The sequence below is a fragment of the Salvelinus alpinus genome, chromosome 16 (assembly GCF_045679555.1).
Source record: "Salvelinus alpinus chromosome 16, SLU_Salpinus.1, whole genome shotgun sequence".
NCBI lineage: Eukaryota > Metazoa > Chordata > Actinopteri > Salmoniformes > Salmonidae > Salvelinus > Salvelinus alpinus.
In genome coordinates this window covers 2,079,368-2,105,617 of record NC_092101.1, presented here as the reverse complement: position 1 = coordinate 2,105,617, position 26,250 = coordinate 2,079,368, and the positions used below count along the sequence as shown (strand labels likewise).

Below are 26,250 nucleotides of genomic sequence, written 5' to 3'. Positions count from 1 at the left end.
GGCACCAGTGGGGATCTTGTGTTTAAGCCCAACACTTTTTAACAAGCTTCGGTTCAGACACAAACAATAACTTCATTTAGTTCTCAGACTGAAAATAAATTACTGGGGAAGATATAACTTAATTTCCTGCGTCACGCTGTGCGTTTCTCAAATCTAAATCTCTCGCATCCCCCTCCAAATGGCCGAGCTAATCTCATCATCTTTCACTTTTTTAATGTATTGCAATAATTCAGCCGTTGCCGGCTTTTATTTTTTAATAAATAAGGGCTTACTGACTGTAGCATGGGGCCATAAGTATTGCTCATATCCCACAAGGACAAACAGAAATGAGTGTGGGCCAATACACACACAAGTGTTATACGCACTTCAATACCTCCATCTATTGGTGCAAAGTCAAAATACAGCCTAAGCGCCCTTAGAATACTACAAAGCTGAAAAGGCTTCTTTTCAAGCATTTACAATAATACAGACCCTGAAAAACAGCCTATACATTGTCTACATAGTATTGGAAATAATGCGTACCAAAGGAATCAGAGATTTAAAAAGAAAAAAGGGTAGCCTCGTGTGCATACTGTCTGAGCTGTAGCCAACTCTCATCTTACATCATTGCAATGGTGGGCCATAACACTAGGCTAATACTTTTTACACAACATACAGTACTTGAAAGACCCTTTGGACTTTGTGATCGACCTGGGCCGTGATAATTTGTGCAGCAACGGAAAACGTTTAAAAACTGTTTTGCAACAGACAACGAATAGGTACGTTTGTTATTGGAAAAGTCCAGGTACAGTCCCACCTTGTTCCAGGCCGTCTTCTTGCGTTTGGTGCCCAATGATAACGACCCTGCATTTGGCCTAAAACGGCTGCCATTGATTGCCTTCTGAAGGAGAGATAGAAGCAGCCTAGGGCAGCAGGGTCTATTTCTAGTCAGACCCGGTCTCCGTGGTGATCTGTGGTGATTCAACAATCACATGCAGGGACCTTCAGGGAATGGACTTGCCAGGGCGCTGATTTATGTACGGAAAGTTGAAAACGAGGCCTGCTATGAGAATCGCTTTATTCTTTCGACTGAATTACATAATTGAGGCCCTGGCACGTTATTATTTCCAAGCTTATGTCAGGGCCATCTCCCCCTGTCCCTATTATCTTTCTCTCAGGCAGTCACTTGTAACGGCCCGACAATCCATCCTCACCATCCACCCTTGACCTACCCGTGACCCATGGCTCCGTTGGCAGGCTTGACGATAAACGTCTTCTGCTTGCGTTTCCGCCGCAGCTCCTTCACGTAGTTCTGAAACTGGGTGTACTCGGCGGGGAAGATCCACGTTTTGGGAATAAAACCGTACTCCTGAGGCTGGCTCTTGATCATTCTGTGTGCGGGGAGAAGAGATAGGGAGTGGGGACAATAAGAGGAATAAATATCTTCACTGTAAAATTGTTTATATAACAAACCCCAAAGCTTTGTATAATGCTTAGCCAATTACTAACTAGTAACCAACTTAGTGGTGTAAAAGAACAGGAAAGCACTTACTTGGACATATTCCTTGCCAAACAGTCTTTCCGGCAAATCTCCCCCATCCCAGGGAAATGGTTAATTCTCTACAGAAAAAGACATGCAGACATAATAATGTTTTTGAGGCCATTGCGCCGTTTACCTCCAACTTCGCCCACCAAAATTGAAACATTAAAAGAGAAAACCCTGACGTGAGATTACAATGTTCTGACATTTATGCCCAATTACGGACTCAAAACAAAAGGTGACTGTTAGACTTTTCTTAATCTCTATTTGGTTTACCCCGTCGTTTTTTAATTTAAAACGAAAAAAGACGATCAATCTTTACTCCAAGGGGCAAGGTAATTGGTTGTGCATCGGAGCTCCGGCAATTGTAGGCAGTGACAGATGAATGAATTGCTTTGAATGCGGGAGAGAGAAAAAAGCCTGGGCTTTCTGTATTCTTTGACCAAATGAGGTTGAACAGGGGCGTTAATTAGGCTCGTATGAACTGCAGCTTGACAGCAAACTTCCCAAGTAAATCACAGATCGAGAGAAAGAAGGAATGAAGAAAATAAACACGAACACGTGTGTGAATGGAATCCGTGATTATACATACGAGACAGATGTAATTAGGTGCTCTGAGATTTGGGAGAAATCTCACAATTAGGCTGAAAGCTGTGCATGTGAGAGGCATCATGAGTGAAAATCAAAACCGTTTGTTCAGGGATTCCTTTTATTCTCCTTTTTTCTGTTGTAAGCTTATGAGACTATTGCATCTGAAAGTCGAATCATTCTAGCTATGCAAAGTATGTAGTGATACTTCAAATTGCCACTGAGAGACATGTTGAGCATATACCCTACAGAAGTAATGTTCAACCAGTTTTGTTCCAACCTACACTTCCTGTATCTTCACTTAGCTAAGCCTAATTCCCTTTGACTCTGCAGTGCTTTAATCGATCATTACTGTCCGGGGTAATCAAATAGCTGATTCCGAAGATGGATGGCTAGCACATGGCGCTAGCTGAGGAGGTGAAGTTCACACAGCAGTGAGAGCTCAAATGCAGTTGGGGCCATTTTCAAAGGAACAGAAAGACCTCTGAAAAACCTTTGTTATTGTTTTGACTGAGCATTACTGTTGACGTCTCAGTTATTTTCGAGAGAGAGCTTCTGTCTCCAACGAAGGACCTAGAGCAGTGCCTAGATCTTCTGCACAGATTCTGTCAGACTTAGGCCCTGACAGTTAATCTCAGGAAGACAAAAATAATGGTGTTCCAAAAAAGGTCCAGTTGCCAGGACCACAAATACAAATGCCACCTAAGACAGTGTTGCCCTAAAGTACACAAAAAAACTATACCTACTGTACCTCGGCCTAAACATTAGCACTTCAGGTAACTTCCACAAAGCTGTGAACGATATGAGAGGCAAAGCAAGAAGGGCCTTCTACAGAAGGAACATAACATTTTGCATCCCAATTAGGATCTGGATAAAAATACTTAAACAGTTATAGAAACCATTTCCCTCTATGGATGTGAGGTCTGAGGTCCACTCACCAACCAAGAATTCACAAAATGGGACATACACCAAATTGAGACTCTGCATGCAGATATCTGCAAAAACATCCTCAGTGTACCATGTAAAACAACAAATAATGCATGCAGAGCAAAATTAGGACGTTTCCCACAAATTATCAAAATCCAGAAAATAGCAATTCAATTCTACAAGCACCTAAAAGGAATTCTCAAACCTTCCATAACAAAGCCCTCACCTACAGAGAGATGAGCCTAAAGAAGAGTCCCTTCAGACAGCTGGTATTAGAACAAACATACCCCACAGAGCCCCAAGAGAGTATACAGAACATAGTACTATTTGGTAAAAGACCATATTATGGCAAGAACAGCTCAAATAAGCAAAGAAAAATGACAGTCCATCATTACTTTAAGACATCAACCATCAAGCGCTATGATGAAACTGGCTCTCATGAGGACCGCCACAGGAAAGGAAGACCCAGAGTTACCTCTGCTGCAGAGGATAAGTTCATTAGAGTTAACTGCACCTCAGATTGCAGCCCAAATAAATGCTTCACAGAGTTCAAGTAAGACACATCTCAACATCAACTGTTCAGGAGAATGCGTGAATCAGGCCTTCATGGTCAAATTGCTGCAAAGAAACCACTACTAAAGGACACCAATAAGAAGAAGAGACTTGCCTGGGCCAAGAAACACGAGCAATGGATATTAGACCGGTGGAAATCTGTCCTTTAGTCCAAATTTGAGATTTTTGGTTCTTAGTGAGACGCAGAGTGGGTGAACGGATGATCTCCGCATGTGTGGTTCCCACCGTGAAGCATGGAGGTGTGATGGTGCTTTGTTGGTGACATTGTCTGTGATTTATTTAGAAGTCAAGGCACACTTAACCAGCATGGCTACCACTGCATTCTGCCGCAAAACTCCATCCCATCTGATATGCGCTTAGTGGGACTATCATTTGTTTTCAACAGGACAATGACCCAACACACCTCCAGGATGTGTAAGGGCTATTTGACCAAGAAGGAGAGTGATGGAGTGCTGCATCAGATGACCTGGCCTCCACAATCAACCGACCTCAACCCAACTGAGATGGTTTGGGATGAGTTGGACCGCAGAGTGAAGGAAAAGCAGCCAACAAGTGCTCAGCATATGTGGGAACTCATTCAAGACTGATGGAAAAACATTCCAGGTGAAGCTGGTTGAGAGAATGCCAAGAGTGTGCAAAGCTGTCATCAAGGCAAAGGGTGGCTACTTTGAAGAATCTAAAAAATAAAATATATTTTGATTTGTTTAACACTTTTTTGGTTACTAAATTATTCCATATGTGTTATTTCATTGTTTTGATGTCTTCACTATTATTCCCCAATGTAGAAAATAGTAAAAATGAAGAAAAACCCTTGATTGAGTAGGTGTGTCCTAACCTTTGACTGGTGCTGTTTGTACATACTCAGTTTGTACGACCGTGCTATCGAGACAGACTGACAGACAGACCTGGCTCTCAAAAGAAGACGGGTCATGTGCACACTGCCCACAAAATGAGGTGGAAACCCAGCTGCACTTTCTAACCTCCTGCCAAATGTATGACCATATTAGAGACACATATTTCCCTCAGATTACATAGACCCACAAAGAATTTGAAAAAAAAAATCCAATCTTGGTAAACTCCCATATCTATTAGATGAAATACCACAGTGTGCCACCACAGCAGCAATATTTGTGAATAGGGCAAGAATAGGGCAACCAGTGGAGCACAAACACTGATGTAAATACAACCTATATTTATCTCTTTATTTATTTTCCCTTTCATACTTTAACTATTTGCACATTGTTACAATGCTGTACATAGACAATAATATAACATTTGAAATGTTTACTGTTAATTTCTAATTGTTTATTCCCCTTGTTTAGTTCCCTTTTTGTTTATTGTCTATTTCACTTGTTTTGGCAATGTAAATATATGTTTCCCATGCCAATAAAGCCCATTGAATTGAATTGACGGACGTCAGCAAGACAAAGGAGCTGATCGTGGACTACAGATAATGGAGAGCCAAGCACGCCCCCATTCACATCGGCGGGGCTGTAGTGGTGCAGTTTGAGAGCTTCAAGTTCCTCTGTGTCCACATTACTAAGGAATGATCATGGTCCACACACACCAACTGTCATGAAGAGGGCACGACAACGCCTCTTCCCCCTTAGGAGACTGAAAAGATATTGCCGTGGGCCGTCAGATCCTCAAAAAGTTCTACAGTTGCACCATTGAGAGCATCGTGACTATTGAGAGCATCTTAACTGACTGCATCACAGCTTGGTATGGCAACTGCATGGCATCCGACTGCAGGTGCTACAGAGCGTCGGTCGGCATCCGACCGAGGTGCTACAGAGCGTAGTGCCTACGGCCCAGTAATTCACTGGGGCCGAGCTCCCTGCCATCCAGGAGGTGTCAGAGGAAGGCCCTAACAAGTCATAGACTGTTCTCTCTGCTGCCACACGGCAAGCGGTACCGATGCACCAAGTCTGGAACCAACGGGAACCTGAACAGCTTCTACCCCCAAGCCATAAGACTGCTAAATAGTTAGTTAACCAATTGATACCCAGACTATCTATCTCCTTTGAACTCTTTTGACTCTGATACAGTTTATTGATACTGATAGCTATATGTACATATCTACCTCAATTACCTCGTACCCCTGCACAACGACTCGGCACTGGTGCCCTGTAAATATAGCAAAGTTATCGTTAATCATTGTGTATTTATTCCTCTTTTTATCATTTCTCTATTATTACTCCGCATTGTTGGGAAGGGCCAGTGAGTAAGCTTTCACTGTTAGTCTGCACCTGCTGTTTACAAAGCATATGACAAATGCAATTTTGATTCGGAGAGACCGAGAGGGTCTGTCATTATAAAGTGACTGGCACTATGACAGGCCGGCACACTCTTCATGTGATCTGGCTGTTGTACTGGAGGAGCCCGGGGACACAGCAGGGACTCTGACATGCCTCGTCTCCAAACCTCCCCTCCATCTCCTCTTCTCGGATGCCGAAGCAGAGCAGTGCGTGTAAGCAGCACTGGGCCGTGGGGGTTGAACCAAGGAAACTAGTTAAAAAGAGTTAAAGTCAAATCAAAGCTTCCTCCTGCTCCCCTCCGTGGTACACTGGCTGCTGCTGAGGCGCTCACCTTGTCTGACCGTGGCCGTTCTCACCTGGTGTGACACGACAGCACTGAAGGGTCGTAAAACTACGCAAGCAACAGGGGGCAACTCTGGCTGGTCCCTGGGCTTGACCAAGTGAGGTTGGTCACTTATTCATAGGTAAGCCAATGATGGTCTTAAAGGATTGAAACTACACTTGTTTTACAAAATATGTTGTACAGTGGCCAGAAAATGTATGTGAACCCTTTGGAATTAACTGGATTTCTGCATAAAATGGTCATCAAATTTGATCTGACCTTCATCTAAGTCACAACAATAGACACACACAGTGTGCTTAAACTAATAACACACAAACAAGTTTTCATGTCTTTATTGAACACATCATGTAAACATTCACAGTGCAGGGTAAAAAAAAAAATATGTGAACCCTTGGATTTAATAACTGGTTGACCCTCTTTTGGCAGCAATAACCTCAACCAAACGTTTTCTGTAGTTGCGGATCAGACCTGCACAACGGTCAGGAGGGATTTTGGACCATTCCTCTTTACAAAACTGTTTCAGTTCAGCAATATTCTTGTGATGTCTGGTGTGAACCGCTCTCTTGAGGTCATGCTACTGCATCTCAATCGGGTTGAGGTAAGGACTATGACTGGGCCACTCCAGAAGGTGTATTTTCTTCTGTTGAAGCCATTCTGCTGTTGATTTACTTCTGTGTTTTGGGTCGTTGTCCTGTTGCATCACCCAACTTCTGTTGACCTTCAGACAGATAGCTTAACATTCTCCTGCAAAAGGTATAGATAAACCTGGGGATTCATTTTTCCGTCGATGATAGCAAGATGTCCAGGCCCTGAGGCAGCAAAGCAGACCCAAACCATGATGCTCCCTCCGCCATACTTTACAGTTTGGATGAGGTTTTCATGTTGGTGTGCTGTGACTTTTTTCTCCACACATAGTGTTGTGTGTTCTTTCCAAACAACTCAACTTTAGTTTAATCTGTCCACAGGTGCTGGATGTTCCACAGCGAACTTCAGACGTGCAGCAATATTTTTTTGAGAAAGCAGTGGCTTCTTCAGTGGTGTCCTCCCATAAACACCATTCTTGTTTAGTGTTTTACGTATCGTAGACTCGTCAACAGAGATGTTAGCATGTTCCAGAGATTTCTGTAAGTCTTTAGCTGACACTCTAGGATTCTTCTTAACCTCATTGAGCATTCTGCGCTGTGCTCTTGCAGTCATCTTTGCAGGACGGCCACTCCTAAGGAGAGTAGCAACAGTGCTGAACTTTCTCCATTTATAGACAATTTGTCTTACCGTGGATTGATTAACATCAAGGCTTTTAGAGATACTTTTGCAACCCTTTCCAGCTTTATGTAAGTCAACAATTCTTAATCTTAGGTCTTCTGATATCTATTTTGTTCGAGGCACGGTTCACATCAGGCAATGCTTCTTGTGAATATCAAAACTCTAATTTTGTGAGTGTTTTGTATAACGTTAACCAACATCTCCAATCTCATCTCAATGATTGTACTCCAGGTTAGCTGACTCACTCAACCACTTTTTTTTTTTTTTGCCGCAAGAGAGGAGTGCCCACATTTATCCAATAGGTGTCTCCATAATGACAATCTAAAATTACTTCAACTTGTTCTCTGCAATTTTTCCATTTGATTGGTCGGACTGGAGAAGTATGTAACTAACTGCTAGTGCTAACTCCATCCCTTAGCTTTCCTCAAACTAAGATAAGAGACTATGGGACTGAGGGGACTATGGGACGATGAGACTATGGGGTTAGATATCAAATCTGGTGTTATTTGGACCTATGATTCATTAGAATATGTTTTTCAAAAGGTTGTCCAAAATGTCCAAGATGGAGGAAAATCTATCCCGATGGGTCCTTGAGGCAAATTTGATCAGCATGAGGAAAGACACCTACATATACAGTTTCAAGTCTCTAGGTCAAACGGGGTGGCGGATGAGGGTTTCAGTGAGACCGCTTATAACAGCACCGCCTATAGGCCAATCAGCGCCATTCTTTTTGACCAAGTTACTCATGTCCTCTAGTTTCTGTGTGCCAAATTAGAAATAAAGTTACCAATCTACACTGAGTATACCAAACATTAGGAACACCTACACCGAGTTGAACCCTCCCCCTAGGACTATGTTTTAGCGCGATATGGAAAATGCCTGTATCGCAGGAATCGAGGTTCTGTTATAATGTTGCAATGTTTTACAAATGCAGCATCTCACTGTCGCTTCTCTGTCAGCCCAATGTCGGTTGGAGGTTATCCACCAATCACAACCCTAGACAGCCTTTCACAAATTGTAACCACGCCGCAGAAGTGTAGCGGCAGTAAGAGTTCCACCAAAATGGAAAGTGAGGAAGCCGGCTCAGCCTCTCGTGAGGAAATCATCAAATCAAATGTATTTATAAAGCCCTTCTTACATCAGCTGATATCTCAAAGTGCTGTACAGAAACCCAGCCTAAAACCCCAAACAGCAAGCAATGCAGGTGTAGAAGCACAGTGGCTAGGAAAAACTCCCTGGAACGGCCAAAACCTAGGAAGAAACCTAGAGAGGAACCAGGCTATGCCGGGTGGAGATTATAACAGAACGTGGCCAAGATGTTCATAGATGACCAGCAGGGTCAAATAATAATAATCACAGTGGTTGTCGAGGGTGCAACAGGTCAGCACCTCAGGAGTAAATGTCAGTTGGCTTTTCATAGCAGAATCAATTCAGAGTATCTCTACTCCTCTCTATCATCCCCAAAAAGGGCAGCAATGTTTTTTCAGTAATATGGAAGTGGTTCGGGTTTAAGACGTCTGATGTTCAGCAAACGAATGTCCTGTGTGAAACGTGTCGAAAGACAATTGCTACGATAAGCAGCAGCACAACCAACCTCTTCCATCACCTGCAACTGAAACACGCGGTGGAATGGGAGGAATGCGTGAGATTACGCAATGCCGATTCCAGTCGCCCGATTCCCAAAACGTCTGCCAAAAGACAAAACTACCATAGTCGCATCCTTTTCAAACGTAATCCCTTATGACAAGAAAAGTTTGAGGTGGAAGGAGATAACGGACGCAGTGACCTACTACATAGCGAAAGATATGGTTCCAATCTTTACAGTAGAAAAGCCAGGCTTTAAGAAGCTGCTAGGTACAGTTGACCACAAATATCAGCTGCCAAGCCGCAAGTATTTCACAGAAGAAGCCCTACTGCTACCCGCGAAAGAAGAGAGAAGAGAAGCTGGCTAGTGTTTCCTATTTTTCCACCACAGTCGATCTACGGTCGAGCAGAACGTCAGAGCCATACCTAAGTTTTACAGTCCACTACATAAACGAAGACTGGAAATTGCTGACGCGCTTGAACAACGCAACGCGTTGCGCTTGGATCCGCCTGCTTTGGACACAGGATAATTAAAGTGCAACAAAAAAGTTATGTTCAGGCCAGCTGTAGGCTAATGTGTTAGTAGTTGTGTCATTCTGGCAATCCAACAGCAAATAACCACAGGCTGTTTTAATTATAACAACAAATGAACTCAATTAATACATTTTCAATCAACATGATTATATAAATTACATATTCAAACAGCAAGTGGTCAAACATTCCTAAACAATAGAATAGACATGTGTGTGGGAGGGGGGGTGGGGTGGTGTTGGTTTGACAGGTCAACTGAATGCTGTCCTTGTGACATTATTGAACATGCTGCCATTCTTAGAATCATTTGTTTCTTCATTCTTTTCAGAGAATGGTGGGAAAGACACACGAGTTGACCGTGCCATTGGGTTGTGCAAGAAGGTGGTCAGCACCTTTTCCTTCAGCTGGAAGAAGAGAGACTTGTCTGTAGCACAGGCTGAGCTCAGTCTACCCACCCACCAGCTCATCTCACAGTCCCCCAACCAGGTGGGGGTCAAGACAGAAGATGATAGAACGAATCCTGGAACAAGAAAAGGACATAGCCTGAGTCCTGGTCTCAGAGAAGAAAAGCAGGCACCTGGTGCCCAACTATCAGGATATTGATGTGTTGGAGTCAGTGAACAAAGCCATAGGCCCACTACAGGAATTCACTGACACGCTGTCTGGGGAGAACTACGTCAGCGTCTCATACCTCAAGCCTGTGCTAAACCTGTTCAACAGCAACCTCCTGTAGCCAGAGGAAGGTGAGGGCACGCTCACAAAGAAAATCAAGAGTGTATCTGTATCTCAACGACAAGTACGAAGATCCTTTCACAGTTGAACTCCTTGATATGGCCCCGCTGGTGGATCCCTGGTTCAGGACAACATATATATAGCAGATGACAAGATTGAGAGCATCAAACAAAGAGCTGTTTTGGAGCTGAAGTCTCTGCTAGCTGAGGAAAGCACACGTCACACTGGTCACAACTGTGCACCAAGAAGAAGAAAGTGAACCTGGGTCTAAGAAGGGCAAGAAAACACTTGCAAGCTTCTTCAAGAAGACAGTGCTGTCTTCTGTCACAGTCAGAAGAGGACATCAAAACTGAGTTGTCAAGTTACTTGATGATGTCCCCTGACAAAGACCCAGACAAAGACCCACTTGAGTGGTGGAAGCTCCATGAGGCCAACTTCCTGTGCATTCCTGCTATAAGTGCCCCTTCAGAGAGGGTCTTTAGCACAGGTGGGCACATTGTGACATGTCACAGGGATTGCCTCAAGCCAGAGTCATTAGACAGGCTTGTGTTCCTCGCCAGAAACTTGTGAAGAACAAAGTAAAGGAAGATATTTTGTTTGACAGAATATTTATTATACGATTTATTATTGTGCAAATTCTTAATTCTTATTTTTTTTTTTGATTTGCATACAATGATGACAGCCTGGCAAGCAGTGTTGTTCATTTGTTTTGCATAAATAGGCCTTTAATAAAGAAAATTCAATTAAGAATTATGTCTTGGCCTTTTTTAATTTGTTTAGAGAAAAACAAGAAAAATCGAGATATATATCGTGAATTGTCCAAACCTCTGAAAAAAATGTAGATATTACTTTTAGGCCATATTGCCCAGCTCTACCTCCCCCCGTCCCTTTTTCCTCAGAACAGCCTCAATTCGTCAGGGCATGGACTCACTCTACAAGGTATCGAAAGCGTTCCACAGGGATGCTGGCCCATGTTGACTCCAATGCTTCCTATAGTAGTGTACAGTTGGCTGGATGTCCTTTGGGTGGTGGACCATTCTTGAAACATACAGGAAACTGGTGTGTGGAAAAATCCAGCAGCGCTGTAGTTGTTGACACAAACCAGTGCGTCTGGCACCTACTACCATACCCCATTCAAAGGAAAGGCACTTAAATATTTTGCCTTGCCCATTCACCCTCTGAATGGCAGACATACACAATCCATATCTCAGTTGTCTCAAAGTCTTGAAAAGTCCTTCTTTAACCTGTCTCCTCCCTTTCATCTACACTGATTGAAATGGATTTAACAAGTGACATCAATAAGGGATCATAGCTTTCAACTGGATTTGCCTGGTCAGTCTACGTCAGGTGTTCTTAATGTTTTGTACACTCAGTGTATGCTTGAGTCGTTTGACTAATGTCAAGAAAAAAAACATCTGAGAATAACAATAGGTTTGCTGTGAACCCCTAAATATCGGTGAAGTAAGCAAGAATTTCCTTTCTTTTTTCGGCATAAGACCTGACTAATTCTCACTTCAAACATTGTTTTCAATAGGCTAAATTGCACACTCTTAACATGTGTTCTTGCAATTTGTAGTCTACGACATTTCAGGTTTAGATATGATAATTTATCACTAAGTAGCTTGGATGTAGTGATCGACTTTTCAAAGTCACTAAAGTAAGTACTATAGTTTAATGGTAGCATTAGTGCAGCTTAACTTCTTTCAGTGTAAAGTAATTGGTACCTCGGTAAACTACATTTTCAGAGTAGCTTCCACAACACTTGTGTGGTTAGGTTGTTGTTCTCACATCACCTGTTAGTTCGTTGTTCTCACATCCCCTATCATGATGTGCGCACTTGCTGCACTCCTCTCAATCATGTGACTCAGCTGCCTGCTGCACCACTTCCTCAACACACACACACGCCCCCCTCTGGTCAGCCCCCTCCACTCACTAACTCACTCAGCAACAGCCTGCCTCACAGTCAGCAGCAGGTCAGTGAAATATATTTATGCTTTTAAATGCATTGGTGGCTGAGGTGTAATTTAGAAGGATCCATGCTATCCGGGGTCCTTTGGACGTCCCCACCCCATTGAAGTCAAAATGTAAAATGTTTAAGTTTAGGTAAGGGTTAAGGTTAAGGTAGGGACGTCCCAAGGATCCCATATTGAACCGACCAATTTAGAAGTAGCCCAAAAACCCGCAACGAATACATTTTCACCAGCGGCATCGTTATCAAAGTAGCCCAATTTGACGGGAAAAGCACAGACATGGAAACCCTCCGATGTTCTCTGAAAAGTGTTTACCTCTATTGCGTTTGAGGCAAAGACGTACCGCATTATTTTCTAATTCATTCCTCAATACGAATTACACTGCACCCTTCCCCCTTTAGAACTTACTTCGACAAACAAACATCTTGACTTTAAAGAAAGAAACTCTACCCCACCCCAAGTGGAAGGTCACAGGCATACCGAGGCAAAGATGTGTCAAACTGTTCCCTTGCATACCTGGTAGTTCCTGAGATCAGCGATTTTCTCGTGCTGCACAGCCGAGTCGCTCCAGATGAGGTTGGCTGTCTCGTCCTCATCTCGGGTTTTCAGGAAGGCCATTTCATTGATCGCTATCCGAACTGGAAAAACAAAACAGAATTGAATAGTCACTAAGTTAGTCAAGTCATTAACCACTGGTCACGCCACATCATTTCAACGTGGATAATTGGGAAATATTTGGTTGAGACGTTGATTCAAAGAGATTTTACAACCAATTTTCACCCGCTCAAAAAGACAGCCAAAAATGTGTTGAATTTCCAATATGTTATCAATATGCTTTCAACCATTTAAAAGCACAGCAAAGTCCAAATGGGAATACAATGTCGGATATTTTTTTTACTTGTACAAAAGTTTGTGTTATCACTTTAGAGACAAATTACCTGGATTGCAGTTGAGATTACATTAAAAGCGCATGGTGCATGTGATCAATGCCGTTCGAGATTCAGCACAGATTATTACAGCAATTGTGAAGACCTCAGACCTACACATAGGAAGAAATGTATAGTTACAGTAACCTCTAAATGTGGCCATGGATGTTACTCATTTTAAAGTTGAATGCTACATTAGTTTGTAAAATAGCCTTAATTTTAGGCTATTTAATGTATTACAAAAGTAACATGGAATTGTGTTTGGTTGACAACGCAACCAAAGATCAACATTTAAAGGAAATGTATTTACTGCTTGGATAGTTCCATGGTGTGCAACTGACTTAGTCTGGCTTTAATTCCAGTTTGTCTACAAAAATTAATCATCAAAATGTTTGTTCACGTCTCCATCTCAACCAAAGATTTTTTTTTTAAGTGGACTAAATCAAAACATTAAATGCACGTTGATGACTTTTTTCTAATCCAATATAATTTTCTACCTAGATTCCGCATCACAATACGTTGACAAATGACATAAAACAATGTTGATTCAACCAGTTTGTGCCCAGTGGGTAGACATTCATCTCACTAATAATAAGTAGGTTATCTCTATTCATATATTTTTTATTTTACTTCAGTAATGCATCTCAGGCTCTATTTCTGGTTGGTGGTAAAGAGGTGCAAGTGTCAGATGCAAGTTAGTTTGCAATTTCATCATGTAAAAACTGGAGCGCTGGCATTTTCCACCGCTTATGCCAGGTTCAGCAATTTACGCTGAGTTGGGAGGGGAGGCAATATTTAAAGGTGTGTTCTTAAAGACAAGCGCAAAAGTGAAAATGTCATGCGGTGCTGAAGGGAAGTTTCAAGACCCACCAAAAGCAGGTCTTAACAGTATGGATTTATAGTCTTAACGGGTGGATTTTGAGAACGGAAGTGCAGCCTATCCAGTCGCGACGCAAAGTGCCCATCGAACAAGAGATGCGCATTTTGTGCCGGTGAATCTCGTGTTTAGAAACATAAAAAGCAATTGGTTTTCCCCCATTTCGTTTAATTTGATTAAAAACCAAGCATAGCCTACCCTCTCCTTAATCAAGGCCGGTTCAGCATCTTCGCATCTTTTTATTCTGGGCATGCATTAGCTAAGTAGCCTATGAATAAAGGGGTTTTATTCATCGGTTTTTGCCCTCATGCTTTTTCATGATTCACAACTGCATACTTCATTTCGCTAGTTTAAGTAGGCTATCCATCCGATACAATTCCATCCGATACAATTCACAGGAGCCTAGTATTTTGTATAGACGTGTGAATGTTACGGGCAAAGACATTTAGGCCTAGGTTTGCACACAGTGCCATAGAACGAGGGATGCGATTTATGATATCATGATTCTGACCCCATCCTATTTAGAAATGTTGTTGTTGTTGTTTTACAAAACAGATTGCTTGTTTTTGTTTCATTTGATTAAAAACCAAGCATAGTCTCCCCTCAAGTTTGGGAGCAGCAAAACAGGAAGCGGACATCCCCTTTTTAAGATTATTTTGCCAGCTCCCGTTATTATTTTGCCCATCATGAAACGAGAGATGACCCTCGTATTCAGAAGTAAAAGTAAGTGGCTTGTGAGAGACGACGTAGCCTAGTCGTCTCCCTACTGAATTTGAATCGTGGGAAAGCCAAATGAAAAATGTAATCAAACTCAATTGCCTTTTCTTATCCATTTTTTAAGTCCAAAAATCCAAAGAAAGATGGTGAATTGAACCCAGAACGAGCCAGAGAACTGTTAGTGTCGGAGGAGAGGAGTGAGAGGCAAACTGTTCCTGATGGCGATGCCTTAGCTAGCAGCGCTGCTAATCCCGCCAGTTCAGCATCACCACCGGCACCTCCACTAGCTAGTAGAGCTACTAGCGAGCCAGACTCAGCGGGAGAGGGAGGCAGGGAGCTGGGGGGAGGGGGGCAGTGCATCCACCGACGAAGTGCTCGGAGCAAGTGCAATTTGAAGTTCAAGAACAAGCAAACGTATAACCCCTGGCGTGTCATGCAGAATTCAAAGCTGGGCATGCAAAAAGGTAGGGAGCTTGGGTCTAGAAACGGCTGTAGGGATTAAACTAGCAAACGAGTGAGTACATTAACATCATATGCCTCAGAAGTTCAAAAAACACAAACAAAGAGCCCTCAGAAAAAAGGTTTGTGAACATGCCCGAACCAAGGCGCATATGGTGGCAGCAAGCCTTGTAGACAAGGCTAAAAAGGACACCCTGGTTATAGTTAACACTCAAAATGAAGAAAATAGACACTACAGCCAGAGTCTTGAGAACAGCCTTAGAAGGAGGCTAAACGTTACAGCCTCAGGCCTGCTCATGGCTTTGAGCAAGAAATTGACTCTCAGGAGTTAAATGGACTTGACATGGGGAAAGTCATTGTGGAAGGTTTTGAAAAATAAGGTAGGACATGTTTCTGTACTGTGAAGGTAATCTGAATATGTGCTTCCTATTATCACATAGGCAGAAGGCCTATATATTCCCATGTGTGTGTGACTCGTTTCAGGAAACGAGGCATATGTCGCGTATCCCTACTTCACAGGAACGCCATTTGAATATACTTCACATAGATTGCCAAAATCCTATCGAAAAGGTTTTGGAAAAACTGGGCCCAGATCAGTTGATGGAATTCCAATTAGTTTTTTGTAAAATGTATTTTGCGTTACATGCATTTTTAGCAAAGATGCAAATGTATCTACATGTAGATGATTGTACTAGGGTTGTGGCAAATGGACACATTTTTTTACATTTAAACTGCATTTGTGGGGGGGGGGGGGTTTCCAAAAAAATATATAAGAAAAATTCATACATTTCACAGGAATTCACAATTCAGTTGCGCTGCTGCCAACGACATAGTGGTGGAGAGTTGAACTCCTTGCATGTCGACTCCTGGGCTCGTCTTCCATTTCTGAGTGTCAAGATTAGAATCCGCTAGGAATCGATTCGGAAGATTCAGTATTTTTGGAACGGAGGAGACTGATTTGTACTTCCGAGAACACAAACACTCGCATCTTTCATAGCGAGCTAGCGAGGGACAGAGAGAGGGGAGGGGCACCATATAGGCAGGTCGACCACCAGGCAGAGAGTCAGAAACGTGCACTAGGCCTGTCTATCGGCAATGGGATGCTGTATCTTGCAATTTCATGGCTTGCAATGTCTCACAACTTCAGTAAAGCAGGGTATATCATCTATGAATAGGCTAGGATATTCTACACGTAACAGAGCAAAGACAGGTGAGTCCAAACAGTTGCAAAACGAAACAAGAGTTTCCATTGGACAAATTCAAAAATGTCCCTCCTCGTTTTCTTCCGTTAGCTTCTATTTTAAGAAAAGTTTTGCAACAGAATCGGCGTAATGAATACGCCCCCAGGCGAGCCAGTGCGAGGGCAAAAATAACAAAATGTGGCGTGCATGTAGTGCATTTGGAAAGTATTCAGACCCCGTTACTTTTTACACATTTTGTTAAGTTATAGGCTTGTTCTAAAATTCCCCATCAATCTACACACAATACCCCATAATGACAAAGCAAATACCTTATTTACATAAGTATTCAGACCCTTTGCTATGAGACACGTAATTGAGCTCAGTTGCATCCTGTTTCCATTGACTATCCTTGAGATGTTTCTAAAACTTGATTGGAGTCCACCTGTGGTAAATTCAATTGATTGGACATGATTTGGAAAGGCAAAAACCTTTCTATATAAGGTCACACAGTTGACAGTGCATGTCAGAGCAAAAACGAAGCCATGAGGTCGAAGTAATTGTCCATATAGCTCCGAGACAGGATTACGTCAAGGCACAGATCTAGGGAAGGGTACAAAAAAAATGTCTTCAGCATTGAAGGTCCCCAAGAATACAGTGGCCTCCATCATTTTTAAATGGAAGAAGTTAGGAACCACCAAGTCTCTTCATGGAGCTGGCCGCCCAGCCAAACTGAGAAATCGGGGGAGAAGGGCCTTAGTCAGGGAGGTGACCAAGAACTCGGTGGAGAGTTTCAGAGTTCCTCTGTGGAGATGGGAGAACCTTCCAGAAGGACAACAATTTCTGCAGCACTCCACCAAGCAGGCCTTTATGGTAGAATGGCCAGACGGAAGCCACTCCTCAGTAAAAAGGCACATGACAGCCCGCTTGGAGGTTGCAAAAAGGCACCTAAAGGACTCTCAGACCATGAGAAACAAGATTCTCTGGTCTGTTGAAACCAAGATTGAACTCTTTGGTCTGAATGCCAAGTGTCACGTCTGGAGGAAACCCGGCACCATCCCTACGGTGAAGCATGGTGGTGGCAGCATCATGCTGTGGGGATGTATTTCAGAGGCAAAAATGGCTAAAAACCTGTTTTTGCTATGTCATTATGGGGTATTGTGTGCAGATTGAAGAAAATGTTAAATGTAATCCATTTCAGAATGTGGCTGTTTACGTAACAAAAAGGTGGAAAAGGTCAAGGGGTCTGAAATACTTTCTGAATGCACTCTATGTCTTGGAAATCTGTCTTGCATGCCTCGCAAATTCACCAAAGTAGCCTAAAGTTTGCCTCTTCCTCTCTGGTTTTATTTAAATTAAACAACTTTACCCAGGTCTTTCCTCCACAGAGGAACTCTGAAACTCTCTAGAGACAGCAGGAGCGGTAGAGATACTCTTAATGATCGGCTATGAAAAGCCAACTGACATTTACTCCTGAGGTGCTGACTTGCTGCACCCTCGCACAACTACTGTGATTATTATTATTTCACCATGCTGGTCATTTATGAACATTTGAACATCTTGGCCATGTTCTGTTATAATCTCCACCCGGCACAGCCAGAAGAGGACTGGCCACCCCTCATAGCCTGGTTCCTCTCTAGGTTTCTTCCTAGGTTTTGGCCTTTCTAGGGAGTTTTTCCTAGCCACCGTGCTTCTACACCTGCATTGCTTGCTGTTTGGGGTTTTAGGCTGGGTTTCTGTACAGCACTTTGAGATATCAGCTGATGTACGAAGGGCTATATAAATACATTTGATTTGATTTATATAAAAAAAAATATTTCCCCTTTATTTAACCAGGTAGGCTAGTTGATAACAAGTTCTCATTTGCAACTGCGACCTGGCCAAGATAAAGCATAGCAATTTGACACATACAACAACACAGAGTTACACATGGAATAAACAAAACATAGTCAATAATACAGTAGAACAAAAAGAAAACAAAAAGTATATATATAGTGAGTGCAAATGAGGTAAGATAAGGGATTTAAGGCAATAAATAGGCCATGGTGGCGAAGTAATTACAATATAGCAATTAAAACACTGGAATGGTAGATGTGCAGAATATGAATGTGCAAGTAGAGATACTAGGGTGCAAAGGAGCAAGATAAATAAATAAATACAGTATGGAGATGAGGTAGGTAGATAGATGGGCTGTTTACAGATGGGCTATGTACAGGTGCAGTGATCTGTGAGCTGCTCTGACAGCTGGTGCTTAAAGCTAGTGAGGGAGATATGAGTCTGCAGCTTCAGAGATTTTTGCAGTTCGTTCCAGTCATTGGCAGCAGAGAACATGAAGGAAAGACGACCAAAGGAGGAATTGGTTTTGGGGGTGACCAGTGAGATATACCTGCTGGAGCGCGTGCTACAAGTGGGTGCTGCTATGGTGACCAGTGAGCTGAGATAAGGTGGGGCTTTACCTAGCAGAGACTTGTAGATAACCTGTAGCCAGTGGGTTTGGCGACGAGTATGAAGCGAGGGCCAACCAACGAGAGCGTACAGGTCGCAATGGTGGGAAGTGTATGGGGCTTTGGTGACAAAACGGATGGCACTGCATCCAGTTTGTTGAGTAGAGTGTTGGAGGCAATTGTATAGATGACATCACTGAAGTCGAGGATCGGAAGGATGGTCAGTTTTACGAGGGTATGTTTGGTAGCATGAGTGAAGGATGTTTTGTTGTGAAATAGGAAGCCAATTCTAGATTTAATTTTGGATTGGAGATGCTTAATGTGAGTCTGGAAGGAGAGTTTACAGCCTAACCAGACACCTAGGTATTTGTAGTTGTCCACGTATTCTAAGTCAGAGCCATCCAGAGTAGTGATGCTGGACGGGCAAGCAGGTGTGGGCAGTGATCGGTTGAATAGCATGCATTTAGTTTTACTTGTATTTAAGAGCAGTTGGAGGCCACGGAAGGAGAGTTGTATGGCATTGAAGCTCGTCTAGAGGTTAGTTAACATAGTGTCCAAAGAGGGGCCAGAAGTATACAGAATGGTGTCGTCTGCGTAGAGGTGGATCAGAGAATCACCGGCAGCAAGAGCAACATCTTTGATGTTTACAGAGAAGAGTGTCGGCCCGAGGATTGAACCCTGTGGCACCCCCATAGAGACTGCCAGAGGTCCGGACAACAGGCCCTCCGATTTGACACGCTGAACTCTATCAGAGAAGTAGTTGGTAAACCAGGCGAGGCAATCATTTGAGAAACCAAGGCTATCAACTCTGCCAATAAGAATGTGGTGATTGACAGAGTCGAAAGCCTTGGCCTATCGTCTAGTTCGTCTAGTTAGGCTATAACACAGAGAATAATATGTTTTGTGATAACTGCACTGCGATTTACATTTTGTGGAGATTTTTTTTTTTTTATAAATATATATATACACATACACACTGAACATAAATATAAATGCAACATGTAGTGTTGGTCAAATGTTTAATGAGCTGAAATAAAAGATCACAGAAATGTTCCACAACTAGACGGTCGATTTCTGCAGATTTGTACTCTCGATGTTGGTGACTGTTTTTGTGCTTGCCATTTTGCTAGCAGTTCTCAGCTGTTAGCAGCCAATGGCGAGCAGTTTCTTACTGGCGATAAAAAGGCATGATTGCCATCATTTTTTTGAGTCATTACTGAATTATTTAATGTCACATATCAAAGATTAAACCTTGTAAACAATTAATGGTAATTCATGGTAACCTCAAAAACAATTCATTTAGACCCAGCGTTTATTTGAAACAGGCGTTTATTTGCTGAAATGTGTGCCATTGCCCGGCATTATCACTTTTATACAACAAGTTACCAACATATTCAACTAATGATTAACATATTTTCATAAAGAAATGTGATTAATTTATTCATACTGCTTCCGGCCCAAGCCGGCTGGTCGTTTGTTCTATTGGTTCGGTTGCTAGAGACACGACCCAGTCGTTCAGTCTTTTAGTTCTGTATCTATGGACGCGACCCCTTCGTTCTTTCTAAATGTTCCATTGCCATACTGGCTGGCACCGTTATTATCCCTTACTTGCTAGCTAGCCAACTACGGCTAACATAGTCACGTCAAAATGTGCAGCCAGAATAACAGCAAAGTAGCCAACAACACAGCTAACGCAATCACTTTAAACTGAAGCTGGAAAGGTTACAAACTAGCTGCACATCATTTCACCTTTTTCAATGACATTTCTTTGTATATATCCATAAAAAATATGCCATCTGATTCATGCTGTTTCATCCTGACACGTTCATTACTATGGGACAGCTGGAGATCGAATTTGAATATGGAAACAATATTGCAAATGTTGGAGAGATAGACAGCAAGGTTAATAAAAATCTCCACTCTTGAAAACTAAATGTTAGTCTAAAGGAAATGTGAAATAATGTCTAAACTCAGCAAAAAAAGAAACATCCCTTTTTCAGGACTCTGTCTTTCAAAGATAATTCGCAAAAATCCAAATAACTTCACATATCTTCATTGTAAAGGGTTTAAACACTGTTTCCCATGCTTGTTCAATCAACCATAAACAATTAATGAACATGCACCTGTGGAACGGTCGTTAAGACACTAACAGCTTACAGACGTTAGGCAATTAAGGTCACAATTATGAAAACTTAGGACACTAAAGAGGCCTTTTTACAGACTCTGAAAAGCACCAAAAGAAAGATGCCCAGGGTCCCTGCTCATCTGCGTGAACGTGTCTTAGGCATGCTGCAAGGAGGACAGCAGATGTGGTCAGGGCAATAAATTGCAATGTCCGTACTGCGAGACGCCTAAGACAGCGCTACAGGGAAACAGGACGGACAGCTGATCGTCCTCGCAGTGGCAGACCACGTGTAACAACACCTGCACAGGATCGGTACATCCGAACATCACACCTGTGGGACAGGTACAGGATGGCAAGAACAACTGCCAGAGTTACACCAGGAACGCACAATCCCTCCATCAGTGGTCAGACAGTCCGCAATAGGCTGAGAGAGGCTGGACTGAGGGCTTGTAAGGGCCTGTTGTAAGGCAGGTCCTCAACAGACATCACCGGCAACAACGTCGCCTATGGGCACAAACCCACTGTCGCTGGACCAGACAGGACTGGCAAAAAGTGCTCTTCACTGACGAGTCGCGGTTTTGTCTCACCATGGGTGATGGTCGGATTAGCGTTTATCGTCGAAGGAATGAGCTTTACACCGAGGCCTGTACTCTAGAGCGGGATCAATTTGAAGGTGGAGGGTCCGTCATGGTCTGGGGCAATGTGTCACAGCATCATCGGACTGAGCTTGTTGTCATTGCAGGCAATCTCAACGCTTTGCGTTACAGGGAAGACATCCTCCTCTCTCATGTGGTACCCTTCCTGCAGGCTCATCCTGACATGACCCTCCAGCATGACAATGCCACCAGCCATACTGCTCGTTCTGTGCGTGATTTCCTGCAAGACAGGAATGTCAGTGTTCTGCCATGGCCAGCGGAGAGCCCGGATCGAAATCCCACTGAGCATGTCTGGGACCGGTTAGATCGGAGGGTGAGGGATAGGGCCATTCCCCCCAGAAATGTCTGGGAACTTGTAGGTGCCTTCGTGGAAGAGTGAGGTAACATCTCACAGTAAGAACTGGCAAATCTGGCGCAGTCCATGAGGAGGAGATGCACTGCAGTACTTAATGCAGCTGGTGGCCACACCAGATACTGACTGTTACCTTTGTTCAGGGACACATTATTCCATTTCTGTTATTCACATGTCTGTGGAACTTGTTCAGTTTATGTCTCAGTTGTTGAATCTTGTTTTGTTCATACAAATATTTACACATAAGTTTGCTGAAAATAAACGCAGTTGACAGTGAGAGGACATTTATTTTTTTGCTGAGTTTAGATGCTTTTTATAGTGGAGAAATTTAGAAATTGCTTGGTTGGGACAGTGGTGAGACAGTGGATTGCGCAGTCAGATGGAACAGAGTAAATCGGCATTTTAACTTCATAGATTTATCCGGTGGTAACTTGTGGAATAGACACCGGGGAATGCGGTTTTAACCAAATCAGCATTCAGGATTAGACCCACCCGTTGTATAAAGTTGTATAAGTGAGTGCACTCGCTCTGGTGCACTCATTCTATGGTCAGTATGCAGTTTATTGCACTGTGGGCCACTTTATAGTTTACTGTCAATGTTAGCATACTAGAACTTTATTGTGTAGCAGTGTATAGACTGCAGTTGTATTCTGCTATTGTCATTTATTTCCTCTTATACTGCAAAATCCTTCTAGTTAGATCTAATAGAAGCCGATTACATACAGCATATCATTTTAAGTCAGTATTGTATTCACATCTGTGTGAAGCCATATTTCATTACGTTTACATTGCATACTGTAGTAGGCTAAGCTGATTAAGCTTTTATACTGCATGCATCTTCTAGTCATAATTGCATATTATTCCTTTTTCTATTGCTTGTAGAACCACATCCTACAGTTCATTAAAGAACCTTAAAGAGTACCAGTGTGTGGTTCATGGTGGTGAGGTGACAAGCCAATTAAGACAGCATCCATAGTGCTCTACCCGGCAGCCTTGTAGTGATTCAATATATCCAACCTAGCTTAGGTATCTGAACACAGGTTTCCCCTGCCCTATTTTACAAAAAAGATAAATAAATGGCCCATAATGTATTCAAATCCCAGTGGAAACCCGAAGTATGAGAGATAGGTGGCTGGCGCACTTAGACATTAATCCAATGACTGACTATTCATTATTCAGTGACTAATTAAAAATTCATATGCCATAACGAAACAACGTATTAATTCATTTCTTGAAAGCTTTGGCAAACCTGGAGATGCTGGACCTAATGTTGCGTAATTGCACTTTAACAAGTACAAATCTTTCCAATGTGACTGTGACAGTCCAATTACACTGGAATGTCTAATGGCATTCGGCTAACCTAAAGCAAAAAAACTATGTGGGTTTGTCTGTTCCCTGAGCTGGGAGAACATAGTGTGAAGACCGGTGGGGCCAGGATTCGATCCCTCGCTGGCAGGGGGATTGCATATATGCCAAGGGACGCAGCCTTAACGGCTTTACCACTATTATGTTCCATCTTTCATCATTACCTTTAATGATATACATTTTGAACAGGTGCAAGATTAGCTCTAGTAGAAATGCTTAGTCCATCTGGTCCTTCATGTTCATTTGCTACACTAGACGGCCCGCTATGGCTACAATATGGCCAGAATGAGAGTCTCTGCACAGCGAGAGAACAGATTCACAGCACGACTTACAACTACAGTACCCACCACAACATCCCTCTACCCATCAACCTCTCTCTGTGTTGCTGACTCCATACTTTAGTCGGTGGTGGGTTCACCCCTGAGATACCATCACCCAATTTACAGAACACTTGAAAAGCGCTTACTCAGCTCTTTTACTTTCCTTGGGGAAAAATCCACTGCCAGGTTCAATCACTTCACTTGAGAATGTGTTGAATCGTCTTGGATATTTTTTTCGAACGCTTGACTCAATTAGTTATTGTTTTTCAGAGTTTCAAAAACAAACGCAATGCTCAAATGGTTTGCCAAATCAGATGGTTCAATTCATGTTTTCTGTACATTTACTGCGGCTTTTTGGGTCACCACTTAACACCAGCCAGCGATTACACGAGCCAGAAACACAAGAAAACTCCAGTTTTAGGTGGGTCACTCCATAAAAAATGTGCCAACCCACTGAGCGAGCGTTTGCCTGAATATGAGAAACGGTCTATAGGATCACATTTGTTTGCTTTGAATGAACAAATTTCCCCCCTACAATTTAAAGATGAAGCTAACATCACAACTCCGTGGCCTTGTGGTTATCGTGCCTACCCTGAGATCGGACGGTTGGAAGTTCGATCCCCAGCCGAGTCTTACCAAAGACTGTCAAAATGGGACCCGATGCGTCTCTGCTTGGCACTCAGCATTAAGGCGAAATATTAGAGGTAAGTCCCTGCGATAGATAGACTAGCATCCTGTACTTGTACATCGAGCTGCCTCACGCTACAGAAACGGGAGACAGGCTCCTATGAGCCATTCTGGCCCGCTCGTGCAAGGCAACTTAACATCACAACACAAAGCACAATATTCCCTCGTACCGATTTCATATTTGGTGCCAGCCACGTTGGCCGTAATGGTCCCCTTCTTCTTCTTGGTGCGGACCTTCCTTCTCCCACTGATCTGGTGGGAGCCCGCAGATGGCCCGTTCATGAGGGATGGTCCTTGATCCTCTGAAGGAGGGAGCCACAGTACAAGATTAGCTACAGTACAGGGGTGAATTCACTACGAACCAAAAAAAGCAAACGGGCAGAAACTCCTTTACAACTTTCCTGTTGTAAAACGTTTTGCTACGATGTGCACTAATTAATAACCCCAGTACAGGGTGGGAGGATAGGATGTAGTGATTGGTTGGTTGGATATTCATACAGCCATTGTCTACAGTCCAGTTGTGACTCAATTGGATGCAAACGGACATTCAAAAGGAAAAGAGAAAGCAGGCCCTGCTCTGTTATGCTGGAGGTGACCCTGCTATTATTATTCGCTGGGCGTGCATACATACTAGACATTGAGGCGTTGTCAGGCCCCGCTATTAAGGCATCCATCGCAGTGTGTGTGTGTGTGTGTGTGTGTGTGTGTGTGTGTGTGTGTGTGTGTGTGTGTGTGTGTGTGTGTGTGTGTGTGTGTGTGTGTGTGTGTGTGTGTGTGTGTGTTTGAGAGATAGAGAGAGGAGGGCATCTCAGCTCTATGAGGTAATTGGCAGTGTCAGGCCTGGAGAGTAGAGGTGTCATACTCACCTCCATCGTCAGGGGGAGAGGGCATCTCATGGGCCGGGGGATCAAAGGGGAGAACAGAGCACTCTGCCAGGCTAGCGGCCGAGGGGACACCGGGCAGGGCCCTCCAGAGACACTACTTATGTCTTCCCTGTCTGGACAAATTTGGTTACGGCAGCCCAGAGCGAGATCATCTGAGCACCAGCCTCTCCTCTTCCCTCAGTCTGGTCATGAAGGTAGTGAAGAGGGGACAGCAGAGGGGTGGAGGGGGAGACCGGGGAGTGGGACTCCTCCTTAGAATTCAGCACAGCCACAGTGCGTTTAGAGCCCGCAGAGAAAGTGATGGATGTGTCGGGTGTCTAGTGCCTGTGGAGGAAGAGAAGAAGAATACTTTTTTTTTTTACAGCCAAGGTTGAGGAGGAGGAGAATAACTGCTGCTTGGCTCCATGCATGCTTTGCTCTTCGCTGCCCTGGACAACCTTTCGATGTGCAGCACGCACAGATCTCACACTATATAAATCAATCTGACACGAAGCGCTGTGTCCCAAATGGAACCTTATTCCCTATGTAGTGCAGTACTGTTGACGAAGGCACATAAGGTCCAGAGTAGTGCACTATATAGGGAATAGGGTGTCATTTGGGACACATCCGAAGCGTTGCTATGGAATGAGTTCACTGTGACAGAGCTTCACTGTATGGAGCTGCGTGACTGAATACTGCACCCCTCAGGCGCTATAGCAGACGTACAGTCATGTAGTAATTAATGCAATTCCGTAATCACAACTAGCCCATATACAGGACAGCTGCATGGGAGAGTCATTAAATATTAATGCGGCTGTCAAATAAAAGGGTTTCAGGCTTGTCCCTCTTCTCTCTCCACGTCTCGTGATCGTGCCATCTGTGCCCGTTAATGGCTTGAGTGAACACAATCAGATGCAACTGTTGTTGAAAAGTAAAAGGAGGCTATCAAAATATCTGTAGCTCATTTTCTTATTTTGTATGGTGTCAATTGTG

The 26,250-nt window shown here is 43.2% G+C and overlaps 1 protein-coding gene across 4 annotated transcripts in view; it reads right to left on the bottom strand.

Moving 5' to 3' along the window:
- ttll7 (tubulin tyrosine ligase-like family, member 7) overlaps positions 1-26,250 on the bottom strand; it is a 125,998-nt gene that overhangs the window by 78,718 nt on the left and 21,030 nt on the right. For all 4 annotated transcript variants that reach the window (XM_071344489.1, XM_071344490.1, XM_071344487.1 and 1 more), the window contains 5 exons: positions 25,261-25,602; positions 24,565-24,696; positions 12,805-12,926; positions 1,532-1,599; positions 1,212-1,370 (listed from right to left, as the gene is read on the bottom strand). In XM_071344489.1, the coding sequence (XP_071200590.1) occupies positions 1,212-1,370; positions 1,532-1,599; positions 12,805-12,926; positions 24,565-24,696; positions 25,261-25,285 (506 nt within the window). In that variant the 5' untranslated portion in view covers positions 25,286-25,602. The remainder of the gene's footprint in view (positions 1-1,211; positions 1,371-1,531; positions 1,600-12,804; positions 12,927-24,564; positions 24,697-25,260; positions 25,603-26,250) is intronic.